Source organism: Octopus bimaculoides, chromosome 8 (genome assembly GCF_046866305.1).
Source record: "Octopus bimaculoides isolate indiv1 chromosome 8, ASM4686630v1, whole genome shotgun sequence".
Classification (NCBI taxonomy): domain Eukaryota; kingdom Metazoa; phylum Mollusca; class Cephalopoda; order Octopoda; family Octopodidae; genus Octopus; species Octopus bimaculoides.
The window spans coordinates 86679564-86693644 of record NC_142935.1 but is presented as its reverse complement, the minus strand read 5'-3'; the positions used below and the strand labels follow the sequence as shown (position 1 = coordinate 86693644).

General features: G+C 36.2%; 1 protein-coding gene across 4 annotated transcripts in view; it reads right to left on the bottom strand.

Annotated features, from left to right (window-relative positions):
- LOC128246987 (tudor domain-containing protein 15-like) overlaps positions 1-14081 on the bottom strand; it is a 53566-nt gene that overhangs the window by 33795 nt on the left and 5690 nt on the right. For 2 of the 4 annotated variants that reach the window (XM_052970222.2, XM_052970223.2), the window contains exons 2-5: positions 12339-12607; positions 6181-9834; positions 4463-5534; positions 1500-1589 (exon numbers count right to left, since the gene is read on the bottom strand). In XM_052970222.2, coding sequence (XP_052826182.2) covers positions 1500-1589; positions 4463-5534; positions 6181-9834; positions 12339-12543 — 5021 coding nt within the window. In that variant the 5' untranslated portion in view covers positions 12544-12607. Of the gene's footprint in view, positions 1-1499; positions 1590-4462; positions 5535-6180; positions 9835-12338; positions 12684-14081 lie in introns of all 4 variants that reach the window. The other 2 variants (XM_089356750.1, XM_089356751.1) reach the window with 1 other exon arrangement.

The window sequence follows — 14081 nt, the reverse complement described above, 5'->3', positions numbered from 1 at the left end:
TGACTTCAACTTTTGTGATGCCTTCAGTAAGCATACTTCCATTGCCTCTCCTTTCAATTATACCACATCCAACTGCACTAAACACATTCTATTGTTCTCTCTCCCTTCAACTAACCAACCACTTAAAAATAATAATCTCTTTCTCTTTGCTCTCATTAAAACTTTTCTTTCTCTCTGTTTTCACTACCTCCTTCAACTAACTACATGACAGCATCACACATTTGACATTAGCATATTAATGTAGATGATTTCTGTCAAAGCAGAGGTATTCTTTGATATTTTCTGTTTTTTGTCTATGTTTGATGTAGAGGATAATGCGCAATTGGAACCCGACACCACTCCTTTTACGGTGCAGATATCAAGAAGGAATTAAAAGCAAAACATGGCAATGACTTGAGATCCATTTAAGTCAAATCAATATTAGATAATCTTCAAGAGCTGTATTAATGGCTGCTATCATAAACTTGTATTGTATCTAACTTACTATGCTTACATGGGTAAAATGGCTTATCTATTGAAGCAATAGTTTGAAGAGTGTTCAGTTGATAAACTGGAGAAAGCAGGGTTGTCATAAATAAGCCACTTCAGCATGCTATTGATGGCAAAAATTGGTTTACCATAATCACTGTTTAATTATCTACTTTTTGATAATTGAATACATCAAGTGAGATTATACTGAGGCAGGGTTTTCTATAACCAGATACTCTTCCTTATGCCAACAACCCTCAACCAGTTTCCAAGCAATGATAAGCAATTATAAACACCACCTCACCCAGTCTATTGAATAACAAATGGCCTAGACATTGTTAGATGGATAACTGGAAACAAACAATACTGTTTGTATGAACAGTAGCGGATGGTGAAGAAGGAGTGGAGAACATCCAATGATACACCAGGTTGAAGAGCAGCAAAAGAGTAATGTAGATAAGGGTGAGAGAGAGAGAAAGAGAGAAAGAGAGAAAGACAGACAGAGAGAGAGAGATGATGTGTGGTTGCCAGCATGTGTATTTGTTGGGGGAGACAGGCATAGTGCAAGGGCAGAGCAAGAGATGTATGGTGGTGGGATTATCAAGTGAAAAGGTTTAGGGTATTAAAAAATTTCTCACATGAAACCTGTTGAAATAGATCTACTGATCAAATGGAAAAAATGATTGGATTGAGGTTTTAAGAAATTTTAAATTTTGCCAAAATCAGACATCATGAAAATTGGAATTTCTTTACAGGAAACAAGTTGAAAATTAGTTTAACCATGATAGTTTATTCAACTATTTCAACATTGGAAGGTGCTATATAGAGAATGAACTCTCTGTACATTTTTAAGGGAGAAGCATTCTTAAGCTATGATCTTTTTGATTGAGTGTCCTTGGGTTAAGAAGTATGTTCAAATACAAGATTGTGTTTAATGAGAATATCACACAAGTATGCAAATTTATATTTACAAATATGGTCAAACAGACATACATAAGCATCTACACACACACAGATATTGAAGTACTCACCTGTGATGACTAGAAGATAATTCTGCAGGTATTAAGGACACCACATAGAGGTTGTCTGCCTTACACTCTTTGACTTTCATCTGTCCAATCCTAAAAAGAGAAATTAATCATGCTAACCTGGAAAAATAGCAATAAAAGTGAGACCAATACCTTACAAGTAAGATGAATTTGATAGATAGAAATCATAGCAGATCATGCGTCATGCATGTGTGTGTGTACGTACACGCATACTCCCTTGTCAAATTACCATATTCAATAGAGAATTTTTCATAGGGTTTTAGGCCAAAGTTTGAGAATAGGTGACAGGTATATAGAGACATGATGACAGTCTAAGGAGACATCTTCCAATTTCACTCACAAGAGGCTACACTAGAAAGTACTTGCTCAAGGTGCCATGCAGTGAGATTACATAGTTACAAAGAAAACTCCAAATACACACAGCCCCTCTGGATAGTGGCATCGGGATGGTAATTTTTTTTTTTGTGCCAGATAAACACATACACTGTATATTCGTTCTTACTTCATCTTATGTCCATCGTCTGGAAATCTTTGTCACACATCTGCGACCTCTTCAGCAAGCCTTTCCATCCACATGTATTTTCTTGCTCCACCTAGTCCATTTTCTAAGTGGAGCAGGAGGATACACGTGGATGGAAAAGGTCACTGAAGAGGTCACAGATGTGTAACAAAAGTAAAAAAAGAAAGGTTAACCTGAAATATTTATTTCAACAGATGATTTCACATCAAGAATCTTGCAAAACAAATTCATAAATGTAAATCTCGCGACAGCATTCATCCATTTTAATTTAAATGTGAACACATTTGTATAATAGCCATATGATCCATCAACCAATAATTCAATACCAATACTTTATACACACTCAACTACTAAACATCTACTTACCCTTTAACATTCCAATTACTGTCAAATGCAATGTTTACTTATTCACATTATTTTGAATTAATCATGCATTGTCTCATAGCTTCAAGAATTCAAAGATGTGATTGATTATTTTTAGAATGACATTGTAGGGTGGATGTGGGAAGCTGGATCTAACCAGTTTGAACATAAAACAGGCAGGATATCTGGGCTTGACAGGCTGGTTTAAATGTCATACACTAAACAAGGGTAGTTGACATCCAGTTTTATTTTTTTAATTCAAGAGAAGCCCTCAGATTCATATGAGAGGGAAAAATAAATTACATTTGTTGTAAAGGAAGAATGATGCAAAATTTTAAAAAACCCAGAGACTGAAATTGGGTCAGGAATTCAGCCCTATAACAAGTAGCCCCTATCTAATGGTACTTAGGAAATTAATTCATATTTGTAGGAGAAGATTCAAAATTTTTCAGATGTGGTCACACCTCTCTCTCTCTGCATGTATGTGTATATATATATATATATATATATATATATATATATATACACATACACACATATACACATGTACATACATACATACATACATATACAACACACACATAGCTGTTGCCAGTGCCATGTAAATGGCACCTGTGAAATCCTAGCCGTGGCTGGTGTCATGTAAAAAGCACCCATTACACTACATTCTCAGTGTTTGGCATTAGGAAGAGCATCCAGCTGTAGAAACCATGCCAAATCAGACCTGATGCAACCCTCCAGCTTACCAGTTCCAAGCAAACCGTCTAACCCATGCAATGTTAAATGATGATGAGATATATAAATATATATATATATATATATATATGCATTGATTAAAACTTATCTTTCTACTTGTTCTACAATACATTTCAACACTTTGGAAACAAACTTGTTTGTTTGCATCGGACAAGAGAGAGAGAGAGAGAGAAAGAGAGAGAGATAGAGGGAGAGAGAGAGAGAGAGAGAGAGAGAGAGAGAGAGAGAGAGAGAGAGAGAGAGAGAGACGAAAGCTCCAATGTACTTGTTATTGCTAGTTTCTCATTTGTATTCATTTCTTCAAGAGTAGTGTTATTGTAAATCATTAGGTTTTTTAATAAATGAACTCTACAAGGATTGAGTAACACCCAAGTGTTTGTATATGTGTGTGTTGTTCATTGTATGTCCATTTTTCCATGCTAGCATGTGCTAGATGAATATGCTATCGAGACATTGTTTTACAGTTGAATGCTATCCCTGAATGATAATCCTTACCTGTTTTTCAAGTAAGAGATCTTTTATTTCACATGGCTTCCAAGGGATGAAGTGATTGGTTGTAATGACACTGCCATTTATAACTTTCATACAAGCAATCACAGATGTAAACACACACACCATGATGATCTTTCAGTTCAAGTCTAATAACCCCACTCACAATGCCTTATTTGGCCACATGCTTTTGAGGAAGTCATGCCAAAGGTAACACACAGCAGAACTGAACTCAAAATCACTTGGAAGGGAAGTGCTCAACCGTATAACCAAGCCTGCACCTATCATATTTCTGTAAAATATACTTGGTATAAGTAAAGAGATATGCTATGACAAGTCCAACCCATGCTAGCATGGAAAGTGGATGTTAAACGACGATGATGATGAATTAAAATATATATTAGTATATATGGATGCATCAATTTACATCCACTTTCCATGTTGGCAGAAGTTAAATGGGTCATCAAAGACTGAATCAGTTCTTATTCAAAGTTAATCCTCTCCTAAATAAGTCAGAGGACCACATTTTGTTTATTCATTTCATTCTTGGTTTGGAGTACTATGACTCGATGTCCTTCCTGTTACCAATCACATTGTTACATTCATAACAGCTGATGCAGAAATACATAAATGAGGGAAAATTTTGTTTTAACAGGGGGTCTCTCATGATACACATTCTTTTTGTTAAATTTTTATGTTCCAAGTCAACTCTCTGATCAAAACACATGACCCTGTTCCCATTGTAAACATTAACATCAACTAAGATTCAACTGGTATTTAGTATCACAGGCATATAATGTAGTTTAAAGACACTTACCATAAATCTGACACAAAAGATTCAGAAGTTGGGTCTTCGGCTATTTCACAATGGATGGCTAAAGGTGGTAAGTCAGTAAGAAAATGAAACAATTCTTTGAGACAGTCCCTGGGTACTACTTTTGTAAGACCACAGTCAATATCAAAAACTGTTAAATCTTCATTGGTAACAGCTTTTAGGATGGCCCGATAAACATTCTCATCAGGAGCAACAACAGCATATAAAACACCGATTTGGTATTCACTTACAGCAGCTTCAGTAGGAGCTAAACTTCGGTAAATTTCTTCCATTAGATCCTTTAGCTTATCAACAATAGGCACTTTTGGAAACATTTTTATCCAGAATTCCTTTTGAGATACAACACTGCAGATTTGAATATTCAGCAATTCTCCACAGACCAGGTTCCACCAGTACTGTTGTTTCTGCAGCCATGCAATTACATCCATAACAGAACGGTCAACAATAACATCGTTTGAAAGTTCAACTTTGTCATAGACTTCAGCTATTTCTCGTTCTACAAGAAGTTCAGCAACATTCTTACCTTTCAGTGTTAAGTTTATCACATATCCTGTACCACCAGGGTGCTGCAAAATGCTGCAAATTTCAGCTGTCATCAACTGATTTAGGCATAAATTCTGAAAGATACTGAAAGAGTTCTGGGACCATGAATTATTTTTGCCTTCCACATAGGCCAAATGACATTCAAATGCTTGCATTGGAAGTTTTGTAAAGTCTTTATGCAATGGCCAAATGCTTTTGCGTTCAACAGTTTCTGTATTACCAAAATCAACAAGTAGAATATCACAGCTAAACTTTTTCAAAGATTGTACTTTGCCTCGGTAAAATTTACCATCTTTAGCAGACCTGACAACACAGAGAGAGGACAGCTGGAGATCCACAGCCTTATTCCCTTTATCACAATTGCTACAATACAGGTTCATTTCTTTCTCAAGCTGTTTCAGAGAAACAACACTCTCTTCAGGCTGACACCAAAAGTTCTCAGGTGTAACTAGGTGGGTTACATATACACCAAGGCATTCAAACTGAAGAAGATCCAATGGCTGAAGAATATCTGTAAAAGAAAAAATTTGATTTGCAATGAGGCTGCTAGCAAATGGTAACTCTGAATCTGAAATAAGAGTCATGTGATAACCAGATAGATGGTAATTCAGAACTAAGTGACAAACTATAATACAGGTTGTCAATCAGTTTTCAATGTGCCACATTAATAATGTTTAGTTAAAGTATATCAATGAAATAGGTAAAAAAAAAGTTTGTTGTTTCTATGAGACATTACATTAAATAATACTGTAAAAGGAAAAAAGTTACCTTACAGAAGAAGTAAATGTTGCTACTATCATTCATTCTTTGTGATTTTTTTTTTTGTTTGGAAAGTTAACCCTTATGGCATTGCTTCATTAACCTCTAGCTACAATATGTAAGTTGTGGGCATTAGCAGAGTAAAAATAAGATTGATATAGGTTACTGGGCCACTCAAATAGCAAAAACCTAAAAGCAAAATATGTACTAGAATATGACATACAAAATGTACATAGTAGATCTACAGGAACAACTTTAAACATGCTATGTGAAGAAGCAGCTGGAAAGAAAGAAATTTGGAGAGATGTTGGTGTTAAACAATTTCTGATTAATAAAACTGTACTGTCAGAAGACAATACTGAAGGCAAAAAGTTTTAGAAATGAAATTGAACACTTACGTTTATCTGTATTAGGGTTCTGGATAATATTTTGCATTGAGGCCTGATTAGAAATAATTTCAGCAAGTAACTGTCCATTTAGAGAGTAGAGTTCAACAAGATATGGCTTAGATTTAGATTCAAAGCTTACAAACAGGGATTTTGCATTTGTAGAGAGATGGAACCTGCTTTGCAGGCGGTCATTCCACATTTGGCAACTTTTTAAGGTGCATGGCAGAGCAAGGGGAGGAAGTGTAGTCAAGTTGGTATCAGCAGTAATATTAAGTATAGAAGATGCAGGAACATCTTTCAAATACTCTCCAGTATCAATACATTTTATGTCAAGTAAGAGGTTAGGTTTTGCACTAATAATAACACCACGGCATAAATTAGAGGAATTGGGGTTAAACACACTACAGAGGGTATTTATTTTAAGTGATGGGCCACAGTAATTGACTGGTTGACAATAGAGTTTTTTGGACAGTTCTGAGTACTGTTCTTCCATGGTTGCAAGCCTGATATAGAAAATTCCAGGCTTTTTACTGTCTGTGATATGTGTCACGCGGCACTGAACTTTTTCAGAAGGCACAGCAGTGTTAGCAAAAAGTTTTGAAACAAACAACACATCTGGCATTGAATCTTTAGCTTCAAAAACATTTTCATCTTCAAATATGACATCCAAGTAGGATTTTGGTGGCTCCACAGCACTGGACGGTTGAGTCAGCACAGCTGATTCAGTGATAAGATTCTTAGCACATCCTGATTTGATAAAGAGAGAAGCAATGTTGTTACCATCATCAATCAAAACACACATTCCTTGGCCAATATTTTGGATGGTTAGTGTTTTGTTGAAAACTAAGTCTTCAAATATATCACAGGCATTTCTTGACCATTCCTCTTCAATGGGCATTACATTAGCCAGAGAAAATTTATAAGCCAAAAATGGAATAGACTGAAACTTTTCAGCGAGTGGTTTGATGCCTTGGAGGGAAACTCTTTCCTGATTACCATAATCAACAAAACGAACAGCAGCATCATCAGTAGTGTAATCAACTATAACTGCACGATACCATTGATCATCAAGGTAATATTTAGCACAGCAAAACATTCCCACTTCAACTAAGGTCAAAGACTTCTCCAACCAATACTGCTTTGAATATTCACCATTTAATTCGTCAGCTAAGCTTTCTATCACATCATCATCATCTAAAAACTGGACATAAAAACATTCTGGTGTGTATACATAGGAAACAGAGACTTCTTTGATGTCTCCAGTTGGTAGTTTATCATCATTGGAAATAATGGAAAGCTTTGAATCACTTCGTGATATTGTATCAGGTAAGTGAAGAGCAGTTGATGTCTGAGCAGCAGAGCTAGATATGAACTGTTCTAAGTGGACAACAATAGATGTATTATGGTCCACAATCAGATCCACTTCATAAATTTCAGTAGCCTGGTCATAATTTAAGAACTTGGCCTGTACTGATTTTTCGAGAACAAGTTCTGAAAAAACACCATTTACAATAGAGAGGTGAGAATATACATCAGACAACTTACAGTGGGAAGCTAACCGAGGTAGTTGCATATATTTGGAAGTCATCTGACGAATATTCTCAAAAGTTACTCTCTCAGTATTTCCATAATCGACAAAGAGAACATCAACACTATGGTGTTGTATGTCAAGCACTAGTGCTCGGTACCAAGTCTTATTTCCCAGCTTTTTGGCAATACATGGGTTGCCAACAACCAGATCACCTGGTTTAATATGGAGAAGAGTTGAGGAGTTGCCATCTGCTACCAATGAATCCATCAGCATATCTAATTCCTCAGAAAAACCAACTAACTGGCACCAGAAATCAAAAATGGAAGTGTAGTAAGAGACTACTACAGCAGCTGGTTTATCAAAACGTGGTTGTATAACTTTGTAAGTTTGAATGATATTTTTTGACTGGCGATGTCCATTTGGTTCCTGATGTTGTTGAGGCTTAACATTTACTATTGCAGCCAGTCCTAACTGTAAGAATTTCTCAGCTATGGAAACTCCATTGAGTTTCAGTTCTACATGGAATATACTTTGAACCTGTTTCTTGAAAGTACACATGACATTTTCTTCAATGTTTTCCAAAAATAGTTTTGCATCCTGTCCCCATTCTCCAAAAGAGATTGGTTTAATGTCAATCAAGCGACAACGCACAGCTTGACAACAATGTCTGGTGAATACAGGAACAAGTGGTTTCAGATTAGTTACAGGTGTAACTTCATCATTACCAAAGTCCACAAACCGGACACGTACACTAGAAACAAATATCTCTTCAACAACTGCTCGATACCATGCAGAGTCTTCACTGAACTGGGCAACTACAAAAGTTCCAACAGCTACATTGCCTTCATATCTTTCTTTTAATTTGTCATAATAATCTTGCATATTTTGCACTAGTTCATCTAGCTGATGTTCATTGCTGACCAGTTGTAACCAAAAAGCATCTGGACTATTGACCCAAGATATAACAACAGGTAAACTTGTACCATTCGCTATGGTCAAGGGTTTTAAAGTATTTGTATTTTCCACAATGGAAACTAGATTCTTTTTGGACAGTGGGTCAAACAATTCAAGGACGTAAGTTTTCTGTAAACATGACAATACTTTTGCAGTGACTCGGTGATCAAGTGCTAAGTCCTGTAATGCATTTATCTGAGATTCAGACCAAATAGTTCCGGGAGGTAAGTTGAGTGAACATTTCACAGCTATAGTAGGTACATCAATAAAGCGATGTGGCAACATTCTCAGTTGAGAAAATGGTAAAATTTCAGCATTTCCATAATCAACATAAAAAACGGCTGCTTGGTCTTGTTTTACATCTACTATTTCAGCTCGATACCACATGCCATCATCAGTAAATTTAGCTAGACATGGTGTTTGAGATGGCGGCATAGTCTTAAAGGTGCCATATGCATTGTCACACTGGTTTTCATTCAGTTCCTTCATCAAGCTTTTCAAAGCATTGCCCATACAGACAGGCTGACACCAAAATTCATGTGGACTTATCAAAAATATCATACAGATATCTAAGCTGTCACCAACATTTAATTTGTAGTTTTGGTAACCCACATTTGCATATGAATCACTAGGAGTAGAACCATTGACATTAGGGAGCAAATTCCTTTGACTTCGACCATTCTTTACAGGAGACCGTCCTTTTGGTGAGATTCTTTTGCTTGTTGAATTTCTCGATTCTGATGCAACAGTGACCTTTAAATTGGACCTATCACGACCAACACTGACCGATCGAAGAGACGGGTCACATTGTAGTTGATCATCGTCATCATCATCTTCATCATTACCAGCTAAACAAAGACTGTTAGTGAGCTGACCAAATATGAGGTTGACACAGACATCTTCATCTTTACTCAGTTCCACTGCATGTATGCCAGTTGAACTGACAGACTTGAAAGTGGCAGTGAAAAACTGTTCAAGAACCAAGTCTTCAAACTGAGCAATGTGTTCTGGTGACCAATAACTCCGAACATTTGTGACTCCATGCAGACAACATGGAATTCCTTGAGCAGGCATCTCCATAAATTCTGGTTTTGTCACTTTAATAAGATGCTTGGGAACAAGTTCAATGTTGCCATAATCTATGAAGAATACTTCTATAATATTGTTGGTCAGTTCTCCTGAAATAAAACAAAAGAAAAAAGCAATGATAATATTAGTATCAGGAAATAACTTGAGTACAGAATTTGAAGTAAAGAATGTATTTCAAAATGTCAAAACCCTAATAAACATTAACCCTTTCGTATTTGACACTTTAGCATTCAGATTACTGTCAAATGTAATGCTTATCTATTCATACTGTTTTCAATTAACCATGTATTATCTTGTAGCTTTGAGATTTCAAAGATGTGACTATTCTTCAGTTTGAACATAAAACAGGTAGAATATTTTGGCCAGATATGGCCGATTTGAATGCTAAAGGGTTAAACCAGTCCCATTCGGCCTCTCATACCTATCCTACAATGTCATTCTAAATAAATACAATCACATAAAAATCTCAAAGCTACAAAATAATGCATGATTAATTCAAAACAATGTGAATGAATAAACATTACCTTTGACAGTGTAATCTGAAAGTTAAAGGGTTCACACCAATATATGTCAGTACTATCCCAAGAAAAGCAGAGTTTGGTAGCAAGGAAATACAGAAAGTGAACAATTCTCTAAGAATCACATAAGGTGTGACTGAACCAAAAGAGAGTTAAGTGAAGAGTCAAACACAAATATGCTTTGGGATTATGTGACCAAAAATGATAAAAACCTATAAGGGAGAAGGAGAAAGAGATAGAAAGAGAAAGGAAGAGAGTTCACACTAATTAGATTGTTATTAGATCACCAATGTTATCATTACAGAAAGTTTACGACGTTTATAAGAAATGACAAATTAGATTCTTATTTTACTGACATTAGTGATTGGACTGTTGGCACACTACAAGTTGGTGCACAAAATGAGGGCTTTAGTCAATTAGATCAAACCCAATACTTATTACTTCAGTCCTCTATTTAACGAATACCTAGGATTCCTTCACTGTAAAGGAACATAATTCATCACACTGTTTTACAGACACAAATATATATATATACAAACTTATTTTGTTTCTCAATTGTTTTTATATGCCAGAATGAGTTAGGTATGTATATTATTGAGACATTATTTTACAGCTAGATACCCTTTCTGTCATTAACTATTATTTGATTTTTCTTTTTCAAGTAAAGAATAACTTTTCTCATGTATCATTGAAGGTGAAAAGCCAGCAAATAACCAGTTGATGGGGGAAATGACAGCAATGTTCCTGCCTGTAGCTAAGTGAATTTTCAGAGAAGCACAAATGCAAGCATAATAGACATATACAAAATGAGTTTCTTTCAGTTTTTGTTCTCCAAATCTACACACCCGGTTTTGGTTGGTCTAAGTCTATAGAAAGACACTTGCCCAAGGTGATGCACAGTGAAACTGAACCTGAAACCAAATGATTCAGAAGTGAACTTCTTAACTACACAACCATGTCTGCAACCACACATACAAATATTATATATCTCTCTCTCTCTCTGTATGTATGTATATATATATATATATATATATATATATATATATATATAGCCTGCCCTCCTGATCAGCAGAATGGTGTCATTCAAATGGTACAACATTGCAAAGAAGTGCACTGTGACCTGTGATACATAACATCTGATAATCCAGTTTATACATATATATACATACGTGTGTGTGTGTATGCCGAGACCCCCTTCGGTCATGACTGACCATGAGATTGCACTTAGAAAGTTACCCTCCAAGGCACAAGTCCGGGCAAAGTTGTTTATGGAAGACCAGCAGTCGCCCATGCATACCAGCCTCGCCTCTCTATGCCACGAGTGTTATCCAAGGGAAAGGCAAAGGCCGATACAGCTTGATACCTGTGACGTCGCAACTCATTTCTACAGCTGAGTGAACTGGAGCAACATGAAATAAAGTGTCTTGCTCAAGAACACAACATGCAGCCCGGTCCAGGATTCGAACTCACAACCTCACGATTGTAAGCTCAACGCTCTAACCACTGAGTCATGCGCCTTCACCATGCACCTGTGCGTGTGTGCGTGTATATATATATATATATATCTATCTACAAATAACATTAAACACTAGAATTCGACATTCGTGTTGATATATGTGGACAAACTAGATGTACTTTGAAAAGTCAACTAACATTTCACAACCTTTATCACTGACAATCATAAGGATTATGGGATAGTTGTAATGATAATCGAAACAGGTGTGCTGCGAAAAGAGAACTAACATTTCACAGCCGTTATCACTAACGGCAATGATGATCATTTACCTTCTATTTTTTACTCAACCAGATCCACTTGTAAGGCTTTGGTCAACCTGAGGCTATAGTAAAAGACACTTGCCCAAGGTGTCACGCAGTGGGACTGAAACTGGAACCATATGGTTGGGAAACAAGCTTCTTATCACACAGCCATACCTGTGCCTATTCATTTTTTTCATTTTATCTAGTTTCAGCTCATGAGCTGTGGCCATGCTGGGGCACCGCCTATGATGATGATAATTGAGGAATAGTGGTAGTGTGACGAAAATAAAATTGCAAATTTACTGAAAGTAACTTACGGTTAACTTTGGCTCTGTACCACGATTTATCCATGCTATATTGAGCAATGCACGGTTGGCCTGGTGATACTAACATCAAGATTTCCTCTTCAGGTTGCAATTGGGAATAATGCATATGAATCTTGTCTGCAAGTTGGCCAAATGCTGGTGCATATCTTGTACCTTGGCAGTGGAAATATTGTGGACTGGTAACATGAGTAATCATGACATTGAGAGAGGTACCAACTGGAAACTCTGGGCTCTTAAATCCATATGTGAAGGATCCAGATCTGAAAATATAATGTTGAAAAATAATATACATATTTGTGTGCACATTTCAGTGTATACACATGATTAGCCCAAGAGCTATTGTAGAAAACACTTGCCCAAGTTGCTGCACAGTGGAACTGTACTTGAAACCATGCAGTTGCAAAGTGACTTTCTTAACTACACATACATTAGTTCTTTTAATCTACCATGGGTATAAACAGACCTGCATTCAATACATTTGTAAATGCTTCTCCTTTGGAACCAACTATTATCTAGTAGTGCAAGTAGGAAATATATTCCATTTGGTACTTTGTTATAGAATAAAATCTGTCTTTTAATTTATGTTCTGTATTTATTTTCTACATTACAGCAAACATATTTACTAGAGTTTCTTCTGGAATGTTATTTGTGGTACTTCACTAAGTATTACTAAATGTATATATAGGATAAAGCACCACTGATTACTATTTATTGTTCACCTACAAAGAAATGAGAAAGATAATGCCCAGATTTTATTTAATGGCAACATCTTTCAACATACAATGTCATATACAAAGGTAAATCAAAAGTAATGCAAATAAAAACTGCATTAGTTTCTGACTCTTCCTTACCTTTTCTACTTATCTTAGAAGACTTGTTCCTCATAATATTCACCTTCTCACCCATTTTCCACCTCTCACTCTCCTACACAGCCTCCCAACCTCAACCCACCAATATTCTCTGTTCTCCTGTCCACACTCACTTCTGCTCACCTTGTCTTATATCTCGAGGATCCACTGTGACACCTCATCACTTTTAATCTCTTTTCAGCTGCACCCCAACCACCCCAACTCTATAGTGTGAGTAACCATGTAGCTCTTCTATTGCAAGAAACCTGTTCTGCTTGGGCCCTTTCTCTCAGACTTGAATCCTTCTTACCCTAATTTAAAGCTGCTTCTTTATCTAATGTAGTCCTACTTATTTGAAGGAGATTGGTCTTGCAAGCTGCATGGTGACCTCACTGGTGCTGGTGCCATGAAAAAAAGCATCTAGTATATGCTGCAAAGTGGTATCAAGAAGGGTACCCAACTGTAGAAACCATTCCAAAGCTGACACTGGAGCATGCAGTCTTCAGACCTCTCAGATCTTGTCAAACTATGGAACATGAACATTAAATGAGGATTAATACCAGATAATACTTCAACAAAATTTGTTGAAATCCTTGACAAATGCTAAATATATGCAATATACTTTGGTCCAAAATATTACTAATTAGCCACACACACTTATATACTTGGTGGTCTTCACTTCAGCTTTATTATTTTCTTGAATAATAATATAGCTGAAGTGAAGACCAAGTATTTAGTGCATGTAGTTAATTGGCAAATAATAAAAAACAAACCAGAAAAAAACATCCCCAAATGTAACAATATCTGCTTCAACACGCAATTTCACATCATGAATCTTACAAAACAAATACACAAACAAGTTTTTTTTTTTTTTTTGATAAGTGCT